The sequence below is a fragment of the Nanorana parkeri genome, unplaced genomic scaffold (genome assembly GCF_000935625.1).
Source record: "Nanorana parkeri isolate BGI_ZX_2015 unplaced genomic scaffold, ASM93562v1 scaffold1532, whole genome shotgun sequence".
NCBI lineage: Eukaryota > Metazoa > Chordata > Amphibia > Anura > Dicroglossidae > Nanorana > Nanorana parkeri.
The window spans coordinates 197,000-218,322 of record NW_017307800.1 but is presented as its reverse complement, the minus strand read 5'-3'; the positions used below and the strand labels follow the sequence as shown (position 1 = coordinate 218,322).

At 41.8% G+C, this 21,323-nt stretch overlaps 1 protein-coding gene across 1 annotated transcript in view; it reads right to left on the bottom strand.

The window, feature by feature from the left end:
- Positions 1-15,426: 15,426 nt before the first annotated feature.
- The window catches only part of SNX1 (sorting nexin 1), a 28,292-nt gene continuing 22,395 nt past the window's right edge, over positions 15,427-21,323 (bottom strand). Inside the window, exons 14-15 of the mRNA XM_018570435.1 lie at positions 17,801-17,872; positions 15,427-16,142 (exon numbers count right to left, since the gene is read on the bottom strand). Coding sequence (XP_018425937.1) covers positions 16,092-16,142; positions 17,801-17,872 — 123 coding nt within the window. The 3' untranslated portion in view covers positions 15,427-16,091. The remainder of the gene's footprint in view (positions 16,143-17,800; positions 17,873-21,323) is intronic.

The following is a 21,323-nucleotide window of genomic DNA, read 5'->3' as shown; positions in this document are numbered from 1 at the left end:
GGGGGGGGGGGGGGGGGGGGGCATGGCTGTGATGCCATTGACTTGAATGTACCACCATCCCAGAACAACACACGCACACTCTTCCCCTAACCCCACTCCACTGTACCTGCAGCTGGGAGCAGGAGACAGTTCAGGCACATGATAAATGATCCTCTCACTACACACACAGCGGCCATGAGGAATTGCTTTCGGATGCTCCAGGGCATGACAGGGCTCACAGATAACAACACACAGACACAGTGCAGCCTTAAGCTCACAGAACAAGGGGCAGGGGTGGACCTGACATTACACAGAGCCATAACCTACATCTATCTTTAGGAGGCTGGGTGATACCATTCCCCCCCCCAACCCCCGCAACTGCTTGTACACTAGCGCCCGCTCTGCACACTGTGACAACACTGCAGAAGTTCTATGAGCCTGCAGAGCGTTGCCACCAATGACAAGGATGGCTGATTTATTGGTATGATCAACAGGTAATTTATGTATGTATGTATGTAAGGGCACACAGATGTTTAAAAAAAATATTAGGAAGGTTTATTTTTGGGGGGGTTAAAGGCACTTTGGCCTGTTATAAGTCATGTTTTACTTGGTGTTTTTTTAGGTGCATATATATGCATCTTATCGAACTTGCACAACTGATTAGGAAGATACTCAGCACCTGCCTGTGACTCAGACTCCAGACCGCAGTCCAGTCACAGGGTTGGTTGCTTCAGAGCTCCTGACTCAGCTAGACAAAAAACAACCTAAGCTCTTTATGCTGCATCAGTGCACAGGCATAGTAATAACATCACAGGGTACAGGCGCCAGCAAAGTGTTCAAAGTGTTCTTTTTTGAAGGGTTATCTATAGGGTCAGGCATTATTAAGGAATGTGAAAGTGCAGTAATCCACAGTAACTAATCCATAGTAACCATAACCATCTTGCTTTTCCCGACTGTTACAAACTGAAGAATCCAAAAATCTGTTTGGCTGTTACTGCAACTTTGTTCATTGCCTTCTTAACCAGTTGACATCAACGGTGTTAAACCCCCTTCCCATCCAGGCCATTTTTCAGTATTCAGCGCTGCGGTTCTTTGACTGACATTTATTCCGTCATGCAACGCTGTACTGAAATTAATTTTATACCCTTTTTTGGGGACAGATAGAGCTTTATTTTGGTGGTATTTATTCACCACTGGGGTTTTTATTTTTTACTATATTAAGGAAAAATTACCGAAATTTAAAAAAAGTTTCCCCTATATTAAATGATAAAACATTTATTATTACCCAATTTTTGGGTAAAATATAAAAGACGGGGTCACGATAATACCCAAAATAGGCCATAGGCGACGCTTTAAAAGCTGTTACCGCTCATCAGTTTAGTGTTATCAGTGATTGATGGCCCTAAAATGATTGCTCTCACTGCGATATGTAACATGTGTAGCGCAATTGTCGTTTTTGCGCGCTGGGGCACCGGGGGCGTATTTACGTTTATAGGTGCGTAAATGGGGTAGAGTGGGGGAGTTAAACATTTTGGGGGGTTTTTTTTTCACTTTTTTTATATGTGACTTTTATTTTATTTTACTTTTTTATATGTTACCTTTATTTTATTTTATTTATACTCTGACGCCCTCCGAGCCGGTCCCGGGCCGCAGATGGGGCAGCGGATCCCGGGATTGCAGGTGAGGTGTCGGGGGGGCAAAAAACGAGCACATATAGACGATCGGCGGGCTATGGACGCCGAGCGTCTATATGTGAAACACCCGGTAACGGGTGTTTGCATTGGTCAGGTCTTTTCTGCCCGTGAATGCCTGCTAGGGGGGCGCGCGCGAGCAGAAAAAAAATGCCGTCTGGGGACGGCAACCTGCCAATGCAGCAGTGCCGTCCGTCCGTCCGTTTTTTTACAACGGGCGGACGGCAAGTGGTTAAACAAACATGATAATGTCAAATCTAGAGAGTCTATATCAGATGTCTCAAACTCAATTCACTCCGAGGCCACTGAACAAATGTTGTAGTCCTGTGGGGGCCGCTTGCCAAATTTCATACTTCAAAATAAAATGTAATTATATACAGTACCATTGTTAATGTCTGCGCATATTACAAGCGTTTACAAGGGGCAACTGTCACCTGTTCAAGTTAATGATCGGGTGACAGCAGCTGCATGTAAACACTTGCATACCGCATATAATCGTATGTGATATGATTAAATCCAGTTAGAAATCAATCACTCTTTGTGGATGCAGCATCCAGGGATAGTGATTGTTTTGGAAATGCATGTAATATGATTAAATGTAGTGTGCAGGCGTTAACAAGCAGCGGCTGTCACCTGATCATTAACTTGAACGGATGACAGTTGATGCTTGTAAATGACAGATTAGGGATTCCTGCTGCAGGAAAATGCAAATTCCTGATGCAGGAATCCCTAATTGCACCTGAAATATAGGTTAGAATGGGGCCAAATACACACACAGTAAAACAGAAAAAAGTTTTCCTGGCACACTCACCAGCCAGCATGCAAAAAAACCTGTCTAAGCACCAAGGTTAAAATCAAAGGTATAGATCCACGTCTTCTGCAGAAAATGTGAAAGCCGCACAGCCACGTCAAGGCACCTCCATATAGTGCGGTTCTAACTCTAAACTATTAGAGTCTCCATTTTGGAGCACATGGGGCAAAAGATTAAATTGGGTGCAGGTTTGTCAGGAGGAAGCCCAACCTCCCTTAAAGGCGCAGGTATGCACAACGTACCCCGCATGTGTCACTGCATCAAATCAATCAAAACAAATGGCAAACGCACTCATCAATTTGTTACCAGCTTTACAGCAAGGTGCACATTTATACAGTAAATACACACATAGAAAAAGACAACCCCCCCCCACACACACACACAAAATAATACTCCCCCCACCCCCCTGCTCACATCTTTGCAGGGAGAAGGCGAGGAGGCACAATCCCTGGTGATCTAGCGGTTAATTAGTAAGGTCTGGTGCAGACCTTACTAACCCATCCTTTCGGCTGGAGCTCAGACTCGTCAGAGCTCCAGCCGAAAGAAACTAGTGAGTGCCGGCGCTGACAGGAGCAGCTATGCGGTCTTTATCTGACAGAGAGGCATACCGTGTAGCTGCTCCCGCAAGTCAAGTATGTGGTGCATGATGGCGTGCCTGACTTGTCAGCTGGCTGCGGGCCGCATAGTACCAGTTTGCGGGCCGTTACTTTGAGACCCCTGGTCTACATCTATTTTGTTCGCTGCTTCAGTGTAGTTTCTACACACATACTTCCATTTTATAACAAATGGGGAAATATCTAACGGAAAAAAAATGTATTTCAAAAGCCTGTGAAAAAATTGCTGAGCAATGGTTCTTTATGTTTTTGGTTTCATGATTTATGATTCAGAGCCACAGACAGCAAATGGATAATGTTGTAAACCGCAAAAACCAGATTGCTTTTGTAATGAAGAGACATTGACGTACAGTTTATGTAACCTATAGCTAAGCTAGTTTTTTTTTTTTAGTTATGGTTAGACTAAGGGGAATAATTTCAAGGGTATTTTTTGCTATCCTTATCCCATTGGAATGTTTCCTTTTACTTCCTATCCTGGAGACACAGCAATCATTTGGAAATTCCAATTTTTACAGTTGTCACTGAAACAGGTAATCCCATTGGAAGATGTGCCCTCTATTCATGTTCTGATAGCAACTGTAACATTTTGGATTTTCTATAATTTTCTATCCAGTGATAATGGTTACTAGGACAAAAAGTGTGAACCTTTCCTGTGGGGACATAGACAGCATTAAAAACCTGACAGTGGCTTTAACACTTCTGAGCTACATCCAAAATTGATTTGGCTTTAGATACAGTTACATTATATATATTTTTTTTAATTGGATGATTTATGTGCGATGTTACTAGACCTAAATTGAAAGGCAGCCTAGAAATATTACTGGGAAGCAGACAAAAACTGTAAGCACAAAATATTTATAAGCCAATTTGCCAAACTAAGGGCAGAGCTAAATAATTATATATATATACATACAGGTGAAACTCGAATAATTAGAATATCGTGCAAAAGTAATTGCAGTAAGTGCTGCAAAAGGGGCCCAAACCAAGTACTGAGTACATATGCATGCTTGTACTTTTCAGAGGTTCCATATTGTTCTATGTACAATCCTTGTTTTATTGATTGCATGTAATAATCTACTTTTTTGAGGTTGTGGATTTGGGGTTCTTGGGGTTTTCATGAGCTGTAAGCCATAATCATCACAATTATGACAAATCACGGCTTGAATTATCTTGCTTTGCATGTAATGAGTCTATCTCATATATTAGTTTCACCTTTTAAGTTGCATTAGTGAAATAAATTTTTTGGGTGACCTTCAACTATCTTGATAGCATGCCCTCACCTACCAAATGAGATCAGAATTAGGGAGCTCAGAATGCTTTGTCCTAGAAAAGAGTTAGCCAAACTTCCACCCTCCAGCTTTTTTGGATCTACATGTCCCATCAGGCATTGCAAGACTTTGAAAGCCACAGGCATGACTCCTAGTAGATTCATGATGGAATCTGTAGTTTCATCAGAACTAGAGGGCCAAAGTTTGGCTACCTATGCTGTAGAATATGTTTCTTTTTTAACAAACAATGGTATAGGTACAACGAAAAGGATTAAAATAATTACAGGGAGTTAATTAATCAGCGAGCTGTAATGGAAGACTACCAGGAAAGAAATTAACAGTAACTTTGATTCTTTATTGCATCATTTGCCTTCCACAAGAGTACCGCTTTAATAGAATTACCACATATAAATCTGTCCGATAATACAGCTCCTACTGTACGGAGAGAAAGTGTGAAAGCTAGCCAAGTAACAATAGTTGTGCATCTACTGATCTAGAGCTAGGTCAAATCGGATGCTGAAAAGGACAAAGGCAGCAGGGAAATATTGTCAAGTAACTAACATTTATGGGACTTTATACAACAGCTACATTCAGTATTTTCCTATAAAAGTATATAATTAGGTGCCCATCTTATAGGGATGACTAGTAAAATATCCTAATTCTAAAGAAAGAAAGAATAAGATGTTGGTATACTGCATGCCAAGAATCTAGATGATAGGCATTTATGAAAAATAGATATAAGGTCTGCAATTCTGGAAGTAGTGTTGTCAACATATTTATATACAGTCATGGCCAAAAATATTGGCACCCCTGCATTTCTGTCAGATAATGCACCACTTTGCGCAGAAAATTGTTGTAATTACAAATGTTTGGCATTCTCATGTTTATTTATTTTGTTTGTATTGTTATGACACACAATTAACAGCTTTTTGACAAAACAAAATTACAGCTTTTTGGTAAAGTCCATCATTCTACTGTTTTCAGAAAAAGAAATAAGGCCTTTAAAGAAAAAAAATACAGTCCCTACAGTCAAACATGGTGGAGGTTCACTGATGTTTTGCTGTTTCAGGCACTGGATGTCTTGACTGTGTGCATAGCATTATGGAATCTGAAGACTACCAAAGCATTCTGGGGTGAATGTAGGGTCAAGTTGGGTCTCCGTCAGAGGCCATGGGTCTTATAGCAGGACAATGACCCAAAATACATGTCACAAAGTATCCAGAAATGGTTTCAGACAAAGCGCCGGAGAGTACTGGAATGGCCAGCAGTGAGCCCAGATCTAAATCCCATAGAGCACCTGTGGAGAGATCTCAAAACAGCAGTTGGGAAAAGGAACCCCAATCTGAGAAACCTGGAGCAGTTGGCGAAAGAAGAGTGGTCCAAAACTCTTGTAGAGAGGTGGAAGAAACTCATTAAAGGTTACAGGAAGCAATTGATTTCAGTTTTTTCCCCCCAAGGGCCGTGTTACCAAATATTAATTGAGGGTGCCAATAATTTTGTCCAGTCTATTTTTGGAGTTTTGCGTGGAATCTGTCAGATTTGGCTTTTTTTCCTCCACATTTTTGTGTCATACCAATACAAACAAAAGAAATAAACATGAGAAATGCCTAAACATGTGTAATTGCAACAATTGTTTTAACAAAGTGGTGCATTACCTGACAGAAATGCAGGGGTGCCAATATTCTGGGCCATGACTGTATAAAACATCTGCTTTTGATCTTATTATTGAAAATATTCTCTTAGAAACAAAACATGGGCACCTGTCATTTATTAAAGCTGAAAGGTAATCCTCTGCAGGCACCCTTAAAGTGACTCTAAACTCAGGAGTTAAATCTTAAAAATGCATCCAAGTACCTTAACTTTTAACAAAAATTTATCTTATTTGTGTATCACTCAACTGTAGATCCTCAAATCATCTCTGAATTGGTGCTGACACTGTCCTTCCTTCTGGAGGGTGGCTACTTTTGTTCCCCATGGTCCCTGTGAGTGTTGTAAAGTAGTCACCACTCCAAGATCACTCCTGATGGATTAAATTCTCAATACAAATTAGTAAACTAAACATGAGATTGTAGTCCATCACGGGAGCGAGTTGCCTGCCACCAGCCCTGACCTCCCGCCTATCCCAATGCTTCATGTGCTGATGATTTGGTACACGCTTAAAATCTCACATATGCTGCAAGGTGAGCCTAGGGTTTGCTCCATAAAGGTCCCCACACACCTTGCGATTATCGTAAGGTGTGTGGAAGCTGTGCGACCTCTACTACTGTAAGGTCGCATGACTTTAAACTTACGGACATGTTCGAAAACCCGCCGAGCATCGTACGATGTTCGGCGGGTTTGTGGCATGTCCGTACGATAAAAGCCGTACGGGCCGGTGTGCGCAAGCTCACACTGCCCGTTAGGCATTGCTGTCATCGGAACCCCGCCCCTCAGGGGGTGTGACTTGCGATCATCGCAAGTACGATCTGCCTATGCAAGATAGGCAGATCGTGCGCTTTTTTAAGTACCTTACAACCATCGCAAGACAAAAGTCTTGCGATGGTTGTAAGGTGTGTGCCCAGCCTTAGGAGAGTCCACTGCACAAGTCCAATGTTCACCACATCGAGGCAGAGTAACAAACATATAAATCTGCCTATTCTGTTAAAAGAATGATGGTTCGAATTGTTACTGTCACCTTGGCTTGTAGCACTTTAGCACCGAGTATTTGATTGTGAAGTAGGACTGTATGGTGTGTGACTAATATACAATCTGTGCAATGTTTACTAATAGTATATTACTATAATGGCAATTGTTGGGCAGTGCTTAGGGCAGCAAAGTTAGAGGGGTCATCTCACATTTCACAAATGGTTAAATCCCTTTTTCCTTATTTTGTTCCACTCTTCTGTCCACCTCTGGAGATTTGTGTTTGATGTCAGGAGGGGGGGTTACTGTAGTGGGGAAGAGCCTGTCACGTTTTTGCATTCAAATACAAGCTGTTTAACTTCTGCTCAGCTGTAATATCTTTGGAAAAATATATTTATTTTTAACCCTGAAGCGTTTCATAAAATACCTGGTGATCCTGCCTTGAAGGTTCTTGATCAGACACTTCCTTTTACGAGGTGATAATTGTCTCCCAATTGCTCCCCTGCATTATCCACCTGTCACAAACTACATACTGCATCGGCACAAATTGTGCAGGCACGGTCACCCACTGCCACTATAAGGAAGCCCCCCCTTACCCAGGGCAACCATCAGAAATTCTCGGGCCCCTTACACGGCTTTAGGTCAATGGCACCAGCTGTAGGGGGGACTACAAATACCAACAATACATTTATACAGCAATGCAGAATATATGAATTTGGCTCAGGGCTTAGAGACCCGATGGACGCAGGGCTTAGCGACCCGATGGACGCAGGGGATTAGCGACAAACTGGACTCAGGACTGAGTGAACCGCTGGACTCAGGACTGAGTGAACCGCTGGACTCAGGACTGAGTGAACCGATGGACTCAGGACTGAGTGAACCGCTGGACTCAGGACTGAGTGAACCGCTGGACTCTTCGGGCTTGAGTGACCCGCTGGACTCTTCGGGCTTGAGTGACCCGCTGGACTCTGGGCTTAGTGACCCGCTGGACGCAGGGCTGAGTGACCCGCTGGACGCAGGGCTGAGTGACCCGCTGGACGCAGGGCTGAGTGACCCGCTGGACGCAGGGCTGAGTGACCCGCTGGACGCAGGGCTGAGTGACCCGCTGGACGCAGGGCTGAGTGACCCGCTGGACGCAGGGCTGAGTGACCCGCTGGACGCAGGGCTGATTATACAGGTGAAACTCTAATAATTAGAATATCGTGCAAAAGTAATTGCAGTAAGTGCTGCAAAAGGGGCCCAAACCAAGTACTGAGTACATATGCATGCTTGTACTTTTCAGAGGTCCGATATTGTTCTATGTACAATCCTTGTTTTATTGATTGCATGTAATAATCTACTTTTTTGATGTTGTGGATTTGGGGTTCTTGGGGTTTTCATGAGCTGTAAGCCATAATCATCACAATTGTAACAAATCACGGCTTGAACTATCTTGCTTTGCATGTAATGAGTCTATCTCATATATTAGTTTCACCTTTTAAGTTGCATTAGTGAAATAAATGAACTTTGCACGATATTCTAATTATTCGAGTTTCACCTGTAGATGCTGCACAGCCCATCTGAAACTGTCTATGGTGGGCTCTGAAGGGGTCTCAGGTGGGCTGGTCAGGGCTGCATCCCCATCCCTCCCAGCTCCTCTTACCTGCACACCAGGTCTCCTCTGCCGCCAGACTAGCTGGAAATCACGTCACTTACGGCCAGTCCAACATCAGATGAGCAGCGTCACCGATGGGGCCCCAGCTTGTCTGGAAGCCGCTGGAGCGGCAATGCTTGGGCCCTGCGCTGCAGGAGCCCGGCCGCCTCCTCGCCCTTCACCGTCGGCCGATACTCATGTAAGGGTCCCGGGCGGGCCCCCTGGGCTGCCCGGGCCCTTACATGACTATCGGCCGTACCCCCCTGGTGGCGGCCCTGCCCTTACCATACACTTATACTAAACGTATCCAATCCCTAACAATACATAGCCTCTTCTACATGTTTATCTCCTCCAATGTATCCTCAGAATGATTATCCCCAGAAGCTAAAAGCTACTGTTTTGCCAAGCAGAACTTGAGTAAAAAGGCTAAATCATAATTAATTGGGTAATAAAATACTCTTCCCGTGGAGACAATATTTGATCACACACATCTCTCATGCCCCCAGTAGTGAATATAATGTTCTGGCTGTGCATACGCAATACTAATAATTACTGATCCAAGGTAAGGATTTTTTAACCTACGTAAGATATGTGGAGTGGGTAGCCATACAGACACGCTGAAAGAATTTGTTCACTGGGTTAGGTTTACGTAATTGTTTGATATCTTAGTAATGTGACAATATGGCAATTATTGGTTGATGATCCAAGGACACTAAATGAGAGACTCTCATCCATTGCACAGATATTCTAAAATCACCTTTGTAGAATGACACAAAAATATTATGTCTTCCAAGAGGAAATGCTCTATACTCTAAGAGGGAACAGAAAGTAGCTGTTTCCTGTCATCGCCTCCTCCTCCTCCCATAAGTCCCCCCAGATGTACTAAAAGTATATGTGCTGACCAAGGATAAATATAATAAAAAAAAAAAAGAAGAAAACAAATGTTATACACACACACACACACACACACACACACGTGTTTAAAAGTTCAGAATCACTAAGAAATATTTTTTTTACAAAGCATTGATACTTATATATTGACTATATTTCTAAATCAATTTAAGAGAACCCTAATAGAATAACTAATGGTGCAAATGACTGATTACTCACATGTGACTGCAAAGCCCCATTTTTAGCAGCCAGGAGGTACAATGATGGTAAGGGTCAGGGGAGAATTTATTAATGAATGATAGAGTGTGTTCAGAAAGGAAATGAAGGTGAGCTCGAGATAGTTGTTTCAGCTTCAATGGGTTATAATGTGGAGATGCAAGTTTACAGGGGGTTTCAGAGTATTCATTTTCAACACAGGAGAGGACTTGTTACTGTGAGAAAAAAAGGGAAGGCTAGACTTCACCTGCAAGTAATGGCAATGTTAATGCCAAATAAACAGGCCCATAGTAGAAATGTAAAAATTGCTGTGGTTCATAGGTAGGAGAGCTGAAATGATTATAGTAAAACTCTCACAAACAGTTGAGCTTTGCATTGAACTTCATCTTATTTAAATTAAACTAGACTTTTACTGGGAAAAAAATAAAGATTTGCATTGTGAAGGTTAACTCACCTACGAATTTGTGGTGTGCTCAGATTTGTGACCGGTATACTTTAAAAATGTCTGGTGGGTGCCTAGACCCATAGCCTTCCAAGATGCACTTATTTGCACTGCTCTAATTGCTCTATGGGCAACAAATTACAGAGGTTTCAAATAATGTTAAAACATCAAAACCCCTTACATTGTTTCCCATATAAAGGGTAAAACAATAAGCGTCTCTTATTTGCTCCCCTTTGGTCTGCTAATTATACCATAGAAAGTATTTTTTTAACATTAAGAATATTACGCAAATGAGGGTTAACAGCATACATACTGTACAATACAAACCACCACTCATGCGGTGTTCAGTACATACATTTTAACACAATGTACAGTGGTACCAAAACATGTTGAGCAGGAGATTCTTGGCCCTCATGAGTCCGCTTGCTTTGGGACAGATATGTGCAATAGATATCTTTATTAGCATAAGATTATGTCAAATTAATGCGGATATCAGGATCATATATTGTTATTTTGCTTTATGGGGGATATAGTTTTGTTTCTTATTTTTGGTTTAAGTATTATGATGAATAATAAACACTAAACATTTTTAAGCATTTTGTGTATATGGAAAGTTTTCTGCCCTGGGATCTCCATTTAGAGGGTATTTGTTGCTTTTGCTTCGGGAATTCCCAACATTTTGTGTCATAGATGACAGGCTCTATGACTGCATGCTGCTTTAAGAAGGTAGAAGAAACAGAGGGGAAAAAGGAGAACCTAGATAAGACAGAAGATACAGGTGCAATGCAGAGGCTCTATCTCAAGGCCACAAGCAATGATAGTAAGGAATCTATTACTCTAGGGATCTATAAATGCCAGGGGTCTCAGCTACCATTGCCCCCTCAGATGGAGTGTAGGGTCCAAATGTTTCCGGCTTTTGGAGGAGAGGTTTTTATAAGCTGGTGATCCCATGAAAAGTATCCAAGGGCCCCACAGAATGTTATATTAATCCTGGGTAGTGTGGAGGCTATTAAGTTCTCCATTCTCATGAGGTGACATAGCTCTTGGACCCAGTGCTTAATGTGTGGAATTGAGGGAGATCCCCAATGTCAGTGTTGGCATGATTGTATGTGCCAACAGGAAGAGAAGGTCCTTTGCAATATGAGTAACCAGGTAAAATAGATAGTAATGCAACTTGCAAGCATTTGGGCATGGACGTTTCCATGACTTTGCGGTACAAGTTCAAGATGGCATTCCAGTGTGGCTTAATGTGTGGGCAGGCCCACCAAATACGTAACATAGTGCTTTATGCTGGGGGTAATTGTGGGGAAGATCCTGTGTAGGGCACAAGGGTATTTATACGAGTTTAAGACTTTGTTTTTTTTTCCTTTTTCCTGTACAGAGGTAGCTCTGGTTACTTTGTAGGCCATCTCTAAGGCTTTATTTCCTTTGGGCTGTGCCAATTCCATTTGAAGTACTGCCTCCCAGACTGCAATATAGTTTGGCTGAAATATCTATCTATTTGTCAGTAGACTCCAGAGTAAAGAGATTGTGTAAGTCCTGCCATTCTCTGATCAAGCGGGAAGTTATCTGGGTCAGTTAGAGGTCAGCCAGGGGATTGAGGGTTCCTTTTCATAGGGCGTGGAATATGAGGGAAGGTTACCTGGTTGCCATTGGGGGAAGGAGGTAGTGGCCATTCCGAGGAAGAACGCCGGGGTCTCCATTATGGAAGTAAGTTCTATATATGAAGAGATATTTGAGGTGCAAGTAAGAAACCCAGATCTTCAATAAGGGGGTAGGAAAAATGGTAGCCAACAAGAGTAGGGCCAATCCTAAGCTGCTATGGGCAATATCTACCCTTACCATTCATTATAGCCAACAGACTGCAGCTGGACAGGGACCATATCTTTATTTCCACAGTGATGTAATTTTTTTGTTACATATTTTGAAATTGAAAGTGAAGTTTAGCAATGTCGCTACTGTGCAGCTTGTAGGTTTTCTGAGGCTCTGATGAGGCGGAAGCTATACCTTAAGTCCTCCAGTGAATGCATCTCCCTTCTTCTGCAGATATGTGCTTTCTATTCTCCTCTACTGCTGCCCTTTGATCATTCGTCCACCAATTATCAGGGTAGCGGCTCAGACATGAGGAACATGTCTTCCAACAGAGACATGGTAAGCAACAAGGAATGGTACACGTTAGTCATGGGTAAAATATCAATGCTTCCAAAGTACAGTTCCTCTTTTAAGAAAATGTACAGCCATTAAAAGTGGCCTCTAGCTGGTAATCTAAACATTTCTACATTAAAGAGAGTAACAAATATTTAGAAAAGCAAGCTTGTAAAAATGTGAAAGGCACATAAAAAAAATCACTTTAAAGGGCCCATTCACCCCTGAATGCAATGCACCACACTGTAGGCACGCTGCGGTAGGCAGCCCATTCAAAATGTATGTGCTGTTAAACACCTGAATAAATTAAATGTAGGTCCTGCTGCATTTTTTGCAGTGCACTATAACACACCATGTGTTGTGAACCACTATAGCATGTTGCAATGCAGGTACATTCTAGGCATGCCTAAATCCGGTTATATGCTTGGAATTTCAGACGGTTCTTGATTAACTCTCCGAAATCCACTGCATTGGTGCTGCTGTCGGCCCCTTCCGCCCAGCAACCCTCGATCAGCTGATCGAATAATCAGGTTGGAAAATTCTCAGTTGAACACAGCTAGCAGCCAATCATCTGTTAGCTCAGTTCCGGTATTCTGACAGTGGACGGTAGCTGCTATTAGAATACAAAAGGAAACAGTGGGGGATTCGTCTATCAACGCTCCTAAGCTTTGGAGGAATCTGTTCAATTCGGGTTGAATGAAAAAAATAGAACCGCGTATACCCGGCTTTAGGGAGTGATTCAAAATAAATGCCATTGCAACGCAGGAAGTGTGAACAAGCCCTAGGGTTGCAATAACCACACAAAATATGCTTTCCTATAGTACATTAAAATAAACATGTCTGCCACAGATGAGAGAATGAAATAGGTACATACCTGTAATACTAGACAGTCTGGGTGCCAATCAGAATAACAGTAAGCAATTCCATCAATTCAGGGCACACTGAAAGCATTCAAAACCTTGGACAATCTACAGTATGTACATTTTTAAAGAAATGCACAATCTAAACAATTAAATGTGGGTCCTCAACAAAGAAGTTTCACACATGGGCCACTGCATGTCATAGCACAAACTGTGTGTTTGCAGGGCTTTGGGAAGGGGGCGTACTTGCTGGGACAGATGGCAAGGAATATTCACCGGACAATCAAGGCCTGAACCACTCCACTGCAAATGGGTGGAGTTGTTCTCTCAACATACCGTGAAATATTAAATAGGGCAACAGATGCATTTCTTCTATTGTGGTGTCAAGTACAGTTGTGCTCATACGTTTACATACCCTGGCAGAATTTATGATTTCCTGGCCGTTTGTCAGAGAATATGAATGATAACACGAAAACCTGTCACTCATGGGTAGTGTTTGGCTGAAGCCATTTACTATCAATAAACTGTGTTTTTCTCTTTTCCAATCATAACAGAAACTACCCAAATGACCCTGATCAAAAGTTTACATACCCTGGTGTTTTTGGCCTGATAACATGCACACAGGTTTACACAAAGGGGTGTGAATGGCTATTAAAGGGAACCATCCTCACCTGTGATCTGTTTGCACCCTTGCATCCTTAATCCAGTGCTGCACTGACGTGTCTGGATTCTGAGTCATGGGGAAAGCAAAAGAATTGTCAAAGCGGGAAAAGGTAGTTGAACTGCATAGAACAGGAAAGGGATAAAAAAAAAAGATATCCAAGGGGAATTGAGAATGCCAATCAGCAGTGTTCAAACTCTAATCAAGAAGTGGAACATGAGGGGTTCTTTTGAAACCAAACCACGGTCAGGTAGACCAACGAAACTGTCAGCCACAACTGCCAGGAAAATTGTTTGGGATTATTATACAGGATTTATATAGCGCCAACAGTTTGCGCAGCGCTTTACAATATAAGGAAGACATTACAATCACAATACAATTCAAGACAAGATGGGAAGGAGGGCCCTGCCCCTGAGGGCTTAGAATCTAAAATGGATGGGGAAGTGATACATGAGGAGGGATGAAAAGAAAAACCAACAAACAACTTCAGGTGAAATACAGGACACTCTGAAAACATGTGGTGTGGCTGTTGCAAGATGCACAATAAGGAGGCACTTGAACAAAGATGGGCTGCATGGTCGAGTCGCCAGAAGAAAGCCATTACTACGCAAATGCCACAAAGTATCTAGCTTACAATACGCCAAAGAGCACAGAGACAAGCCTCAAGCCTTCTGGCACAAAGTCATTTGGAGTGATGAGACCAAAATTGAGCTTTCCGGCCACAACCATAAATGCTACATTTGGAGAGGAGTCAACAAGGCCTACGATGAAAAGTACACTATTCCTACTGTGAAACACGGAGGTGGATCGCTGATGTTTTGGGGATGTGTGAGCTACAAAGGCACCGGAAAGTTGGTCAGAATTGATGGCACGATGAATGCAGTATGTTATGAAAAGATACTGGAGGGCAATTTGCATGCATCAGCCAGGGAAGCTGCGCATGGGACGTACTTGGGCATTCCAACATGACAATGATCCTAAACACAAGGCCAAGTCGACCTGTCATTGGCTTCAGCAGAATAAAGTGAAGCTTCTGGAGTGGCCATCTCAGTCTCCTGAGCTCAATATCATTGAGCCACTCTGGGGAGATCTCAAACCTGCAGTTCATGCAAGACAGCCCAAGAATTTACAGGACCTGGAGGCTTTTTGCCAGGAAGAAATGGGCAGCTTTACCATCTGAGAAGATAAAGAGCCTCATCCACAGATACCACAAAAGACTTCAAGCTGTCATTGATGTTAAAGGGGGCAACACATCGTATTAAGAACTGGGGTATGTAATCTTTTGATCAGGGTCATTTGGGTAGTTTCTGTTGTCATTATGATTGAAAAAGAGTTAACACAGTTGATTGATAATAAATGGCTTCAGCCAAACACTGCCCATGAGTGACAGAAAGGTTTTCATGTTATCATTCATATTCTCATATTTCATATTCTAATGAAAAATGGCCAGGAAATCATAAATTCTGCCAGGGTATGTAAACTTACGAGCACAAGTGTATGTATTACTCTGCCTAGGTACAGGATGTAATATTGACATGATTCACTCACAAAAGTTATGTACACATTCATATACATGACAAACATACTAAATACATCAGAGGGCTTTTTAATGTTTTATTGAATAACTGTGTATTTCTTGCAGAATAGAAAGGCTCCATTCTCTGTGTCTGTGTCACAGCCAAAAAATATACATTATATATTTATATTAATAAACCCACCCCAAGAAATTCCCATTAATTTCATTTTTTGTTGTAGTTTTCTTGCAGAAAGCCCTAATTATCATTTTATAGAGTTAATAAGAAAATATATGTGGAAGTTAAATGAAAAATATACACAAGAAATGTTAACAGAACCAAATGTGACTAAGTGCTGGGACAGAACCGTCCTTTTTAAGGTTTACGCTTGCCCGTCAAACCAGTCGGCCGTTGTAGTAAATTGTTTGTAGGCTGATCTGGCAGCGAGAAAGGAAATGTGGAAAGGGGGTCCACGTAAAGGAAACAGTAATCCTGATCAATCAGCTCTGAGATAAAGATCCAAAAATGCGCTGCACAGCATTGCGCAACAGACCTCATTCAGCACTGAAGGAGTAGAAAAAAAAAAAAAAAGAGTGACAGCATCGGGCGGATGTAGAAGCAGAATGAGAGTGTGACTCTATAGTCTCTAAAATGCAAGATGTATAATATTTATATATATATAAAAAAAAAAACATGGCAGGAGAGAAATAGCATAGTCCGGGCTGTAACTGTGTCCCTTGGCAGTTAGGATATAACTTTTGCTTCTGGTAAAAATGCTTCCCAATACTTCGCCAGCTGTAACAAAACAAAATAAATAAAAGGTCAGTATCCGAAAGAAAAATGCTGTCAGGTTATTACTTAATAATACTTGTACACAGATTATATGTGCTGATGTCCTCCAAATCAAATGTGTTGAAGTAGATCTATAGCCAAAACTTTTTTTAAGTTTTGGATAGAGAATAGTTAAAACTCCTGTCCGGTTTTCTACAGTCTCTTGCCCTCCTGGGGGGACTCTTAATTCCTTTCTGGTTTAGATTTCCCATTGCTTTCTCTGCCATGACAATGATCATCGGGACAAAGAGAATCTCTCAAGTAGGGACATAGCAATAAAAACCTGAAAGGTTCCAACTATATATACTTTAAAGCAGGACTGGACAAATCCCAGGAACCAGGTAGCCAATGCTTCTTAAATTTACAGCTTTAAATGTTGTCAACAGAGCTGACTTCTCAAAGAATCCTGCAGGCTCCTTGATTGGACAAATTGGCTTAGGAATTACAAATTAATTTGTCCACCCCTGCTTTAAAAGTGTACCTGTGCCAAGACTTTGGACATACAGTCTTAACAAGCAGTAAAATAGCTTTAAAACAAGACCTCACTCACCTCTCTAGCAGCTACTACAGTGACATAACCCATTCTCAAAGAGCACAACAAAGGCACTAAAGTTGGGTTTCAGTGGGTCTCGCTCTCTGGCTACCGTCTAAAGTAAATGTAATACCACAATACTAGAAAACTTAGAACGAAAAAGTGAAGTGGCTTTGGTATATTTCAGTTTGTACTTGAAAACTATGCATACTGCTGCCTTGTGTAAGAAACAAGCACACTGTTGCCTTGTCTAAGAAATGTTTCCCTGTAAACCTGTTTCCTGCATGGTTCCTTATAAACCTGAAATACCTGACTGCAAAGAAAGCAACTGATAGTTCTGGAGGTAGTAGTTTATTCCACAAAGTGCATCGGTGGGGTACCAGTAACAGACACTTGCAGGAGCAATAAAGAGTAACATTTAAACTAGAATGCCATGAAAAAACCTAGATACAACTGAAATACATATTTATTTACTGTTTTATCTGCCAAAGAACCTGAAATTGTGTTCAGCCAATCTTGATGCACGTAGCTTTGCTACACAGCATAACAAGGAAGATCCCCCCACTACATTCCATAAGACAGAGCTAATTCTGTCAGTTCACTGTTCAAAGATCAGGCTAGATAAGCAGACATATTATAGAAAGCTAAACCCGAAAAATATGGGCGTCACTTTGCAGGTCCCTTGAACCACAAGGCTAGCTGAACAAAATCCTTTGGCAGTTAAAACGGGAAACGCATTTATTTCAACAATGTATTCAGTCATTTCCCTGGAGATCCACTTTAAAATATTCAGCACTATGCTCATTTGACATTATAAAAACTCAGACCCCATGTACTGTTTCAGATAAACAATACAGATTTTGATAACATGTAGGTCAATGCAATACAGACATTTAATTTTTTTCTTGGAACCAAAACTATGAATTATTCACAGGTTTCTGATCTCCATTGGGACTCGCATCGCTGAATTTGATAATCTTGCCACCACAATATACCATTACAAAACAAAGCAAGGGAGTTCCATTCCTCCTACTGCATTGTCCATCCAGTGAGAAATATGAATAGGACACCCGTCCAATAGGCTTCTTACTTTGTGCTGTGAGTTCAAGAGTGTTTCTAGGTATTTCACAATATGACTTTTAAAGTCCTTTGATTTTTCTTTCTGTAAGAGGAATATAAAACCAAAAAGGTTAAGTCTAATAGTAAATACCACCCATAAAGGCCTTGACATTAAACTTCTATGAAACAAGAATTTTACACAATAAAATAAAGACTATGGGGCCTGAGGTGTGAAAGTGTTTAAAAAGTGTTTTTCCCATAGCAGCCAGTTTCATTTCTACATTTTACACAGACATAGGTCCACTAGACATTAGAGCCAATTATACTAAATTAGTTTCTCACAAATCAGAGATTGTCTGGATTACAGCAACAGCAGAAGCAGCTACCATGTCAGTGACGGAAACTAAACAAATTTGCTTCAAACAGACCAGTTTAGAGATAGATAGATTATATATATAATCATATATATATGATGGGTTTCGGCCTGACTATTTTTTTTTTTAGTTTCAAAATTTCATTTCGGTGCACCTCTAGTGGAAACCATGCTGCACTGCTCCAGACTTCAGAACAGAGTTGCCACGCTCATGTGCCTACAGTGAGATAAGATGTTACAGGAGCATGGCTATCAGCATTGTCACTGCTGATTCACAAGCCTCCAGCTGGTCAGTCAGCACCTGGCCACATCTAGTCCTCTCCACTGTTTTTGGGATTCACAGCACTCTGTCTGCTGCTGAAAACCGACCACTGTGAGCTGCAGTGTCTGGGATACACAAATAAAGGAACTGTTTTGTTCTATTTCAATAAAGGCTTTTGCATCACATTAGTAACTGGATTTGGTACTTGTATAGACTGTCATATACAAGATGCTCTTTCTGCTAACTCCAGGACTGCAAAACCCTGCTTAGCTCTCATTGTCTTGGGGGAGTTTTGTGTCTAATGATTAACACTCTCTGTACTGTGCTGGCAAATTTCATTATCACTTGTAAACTAGATGAGCTGGATTATCTGTCCTAACAAAGGGTTAAAGCCCTGAGGACATTGTATGTTAATGTGGAAATGCTTAGTCTGTTCTATGTCTGTCTTTTAGGACAGTCAGAATTTCTAGTTACTTAAACAGAAAGAAGCTTGAAAAGACATGCAACTCAAACATATCTAAAAAAGGTAAGAAATATTTTTAAATATGGTGTGGGAACACAAATATATAGTGGGGGGGTTTTCTCAATTTTGGCTGCAAAAGTGGAAATACACCTTAACCTCTTGCCGTATGCCCGTTGAGAAAGAAACGGACGGACGGCGGACTCACACGGGTGGGTTGCCGTCATTAGATGGCTTTTTTTTTCTGCTCGCGCACAGGCAGAAAAAAAAACACCCGTTCTTTACAGCTGTTACCGGCTGTTTGATATACATACGATCGGCGGCTCTATAGCCGCCACTGCCGTCCCCACCTCCTGACCCCTCACCTTCAATCCCGGGCTCCGCTAGCCCATCTGCGGTTCGGGACCGGCTCGGGAGGGCGTCAGGAGGTAAGATGGGAGGGAGATCAGCATCTTCCTCCGAGGTCTGAATTCAGAAGTGATGTGTATTACATAACTTCCGCATTCACCTGTCAGTCCTTTGGCTGCTATAGCCAGAGAGAAGAAGCTGATAAAGCTGATCTCTAATGTCTCCATAAAGGAGGACCTGTCTGTCTGTTTTTTAAAGTTTACAAAAATAAGTCGCATATAAAAAAAAATTCCCACAAAATGTTTAAGTCCTCCACCCCCACATTTACACACATATAAATGTAAATACGCATTCGATGCGCTAGCCTGCGAAAATGACAATTGCGCTACACGTTACATATCGCCGCGAACGTCGGAGCGAGAGCAATCATTCTAGGGCCATCAATCACTAAACTGATGAGCGGTAAAAGCTTTTAAAGCGTCGCCTGTGGCCAATTTTGGGCATTGTAGTTTTTTGAGGTTTCGTGCGCAATTTTAAGGCTTGGCATGTTTGGTGTCTATGTACCCGACGTGACCCCCGTCTCTTTTATATTTTAGCAAAAAATTGGGTAATAATAAATGTTTTATCATTTAATATAGGGGAAACAGTTTTGGTTTTTTGGTAATTTTTCCTTAATATATTAAAAAATAGAACCCCCCAGTGGTGATTAAATACCACCATAAGAACGCTCTATCTGTCCCCAAAAAAGGGTATACAATTCATTTCAGTACAGCGTTGCATGACGGAATAAATGTCAGTCAAAGTACCGCAGCGCTGAATATTGAAAAATGGCCTGGCCAGGAAGGGGGTGTAAACACCGCGGACTTCGAGTGGTTAAGTATGACAGTAAACATTTTCATTTAAGTTGTTTTAACCGGCTAAAAGAGCACACATCAAAACCCCACTGTAGCGGTGAACACATGAACTTCACATGTCAATAAGTGGAGATGGTCAAGGTTGTTTTTCAAAAAGAAAAAAAAAATCATGATTAACATAAGCCAAACATCCACAAACTCAGTTTGGCAAATACATAACTCACAAAGTTCCATTCTAAAAGCACAATTGGTACAGTTCTTAATGACAGAAAAATGCATTGCAGTAATTCAAGGAAAAATAAACTTGCACACGAAACCCTCACACTTGGAAAATGTTTCCAGCTAAGTCAGCATAAAAGTTGATGAGCTTCACAGAAAATAGTACAGGTATTTCTTCTTCTGAGGTAGAAAGTCAGTCATTCGGACATTGTTCTTTTCTATGTACATGTAAATATTCTGAATTTTGTTACATTATTAGCAGCAAGTCATGAACCAAGATAATGGCAGCTGAAATTGTTCTGCAGTTCCCAGCAGTGGTTTAAACACAGTTATTACTGACTGTGCCTTAGGAAATGACTGGTTTTATTTTGATTACTGTTCAGGATTCAGCTTATTCTACCATTTCATTGAGGAATGCTGAGCTCTATATAGAAGAAGAAATACAATACCATCACACCAGTTTTAATGTCTTTAGAAACTATTAAATAGCTTTTTCCAGACATTATGGAGCAATTTTGGAACTGTGCAGTCAGTCTGTGCCAGAGGACATATTACTCACATGACCAGAATAGATGGGAACCCAATATTGACTCATCACATCACAGTTTTCTAGAACTATTAAAAGGAGAACTATGGGGTCAGTGTTTTTCCCCATAGGTCTCCTTAGGGTAACGGGAGGACACAAACTAGCGTCCTCCCGTTACCCTAAGCTCGGATCCCGACCTGGACGTCGGGATCCGCCCAGCTGCGTGAGTGACAGCTGGCTCTGCCTATCTGGAGGCAGAGCCAGCTGTACCCGCCCCCTCCCCCGTCCGTTCTGCCAGTCAGCGCTGGCAGATCGGAGCAGGGAGGGGGGAATCCAGCCCCTCCCCCTGTCACGGCAGAGAGCCGTGACAGGATCGAGAGGTGAGCGAACGCCGGTATGTGTTCGCTCACCTCCCGATCTACTGAGCCGACCTGTGACAGTCTCATTGTCACAGGTCGGCTAGAACTATGAGGTGAGTGGAAATCACTCACCTCATAGTTCTCCTTTAAAGG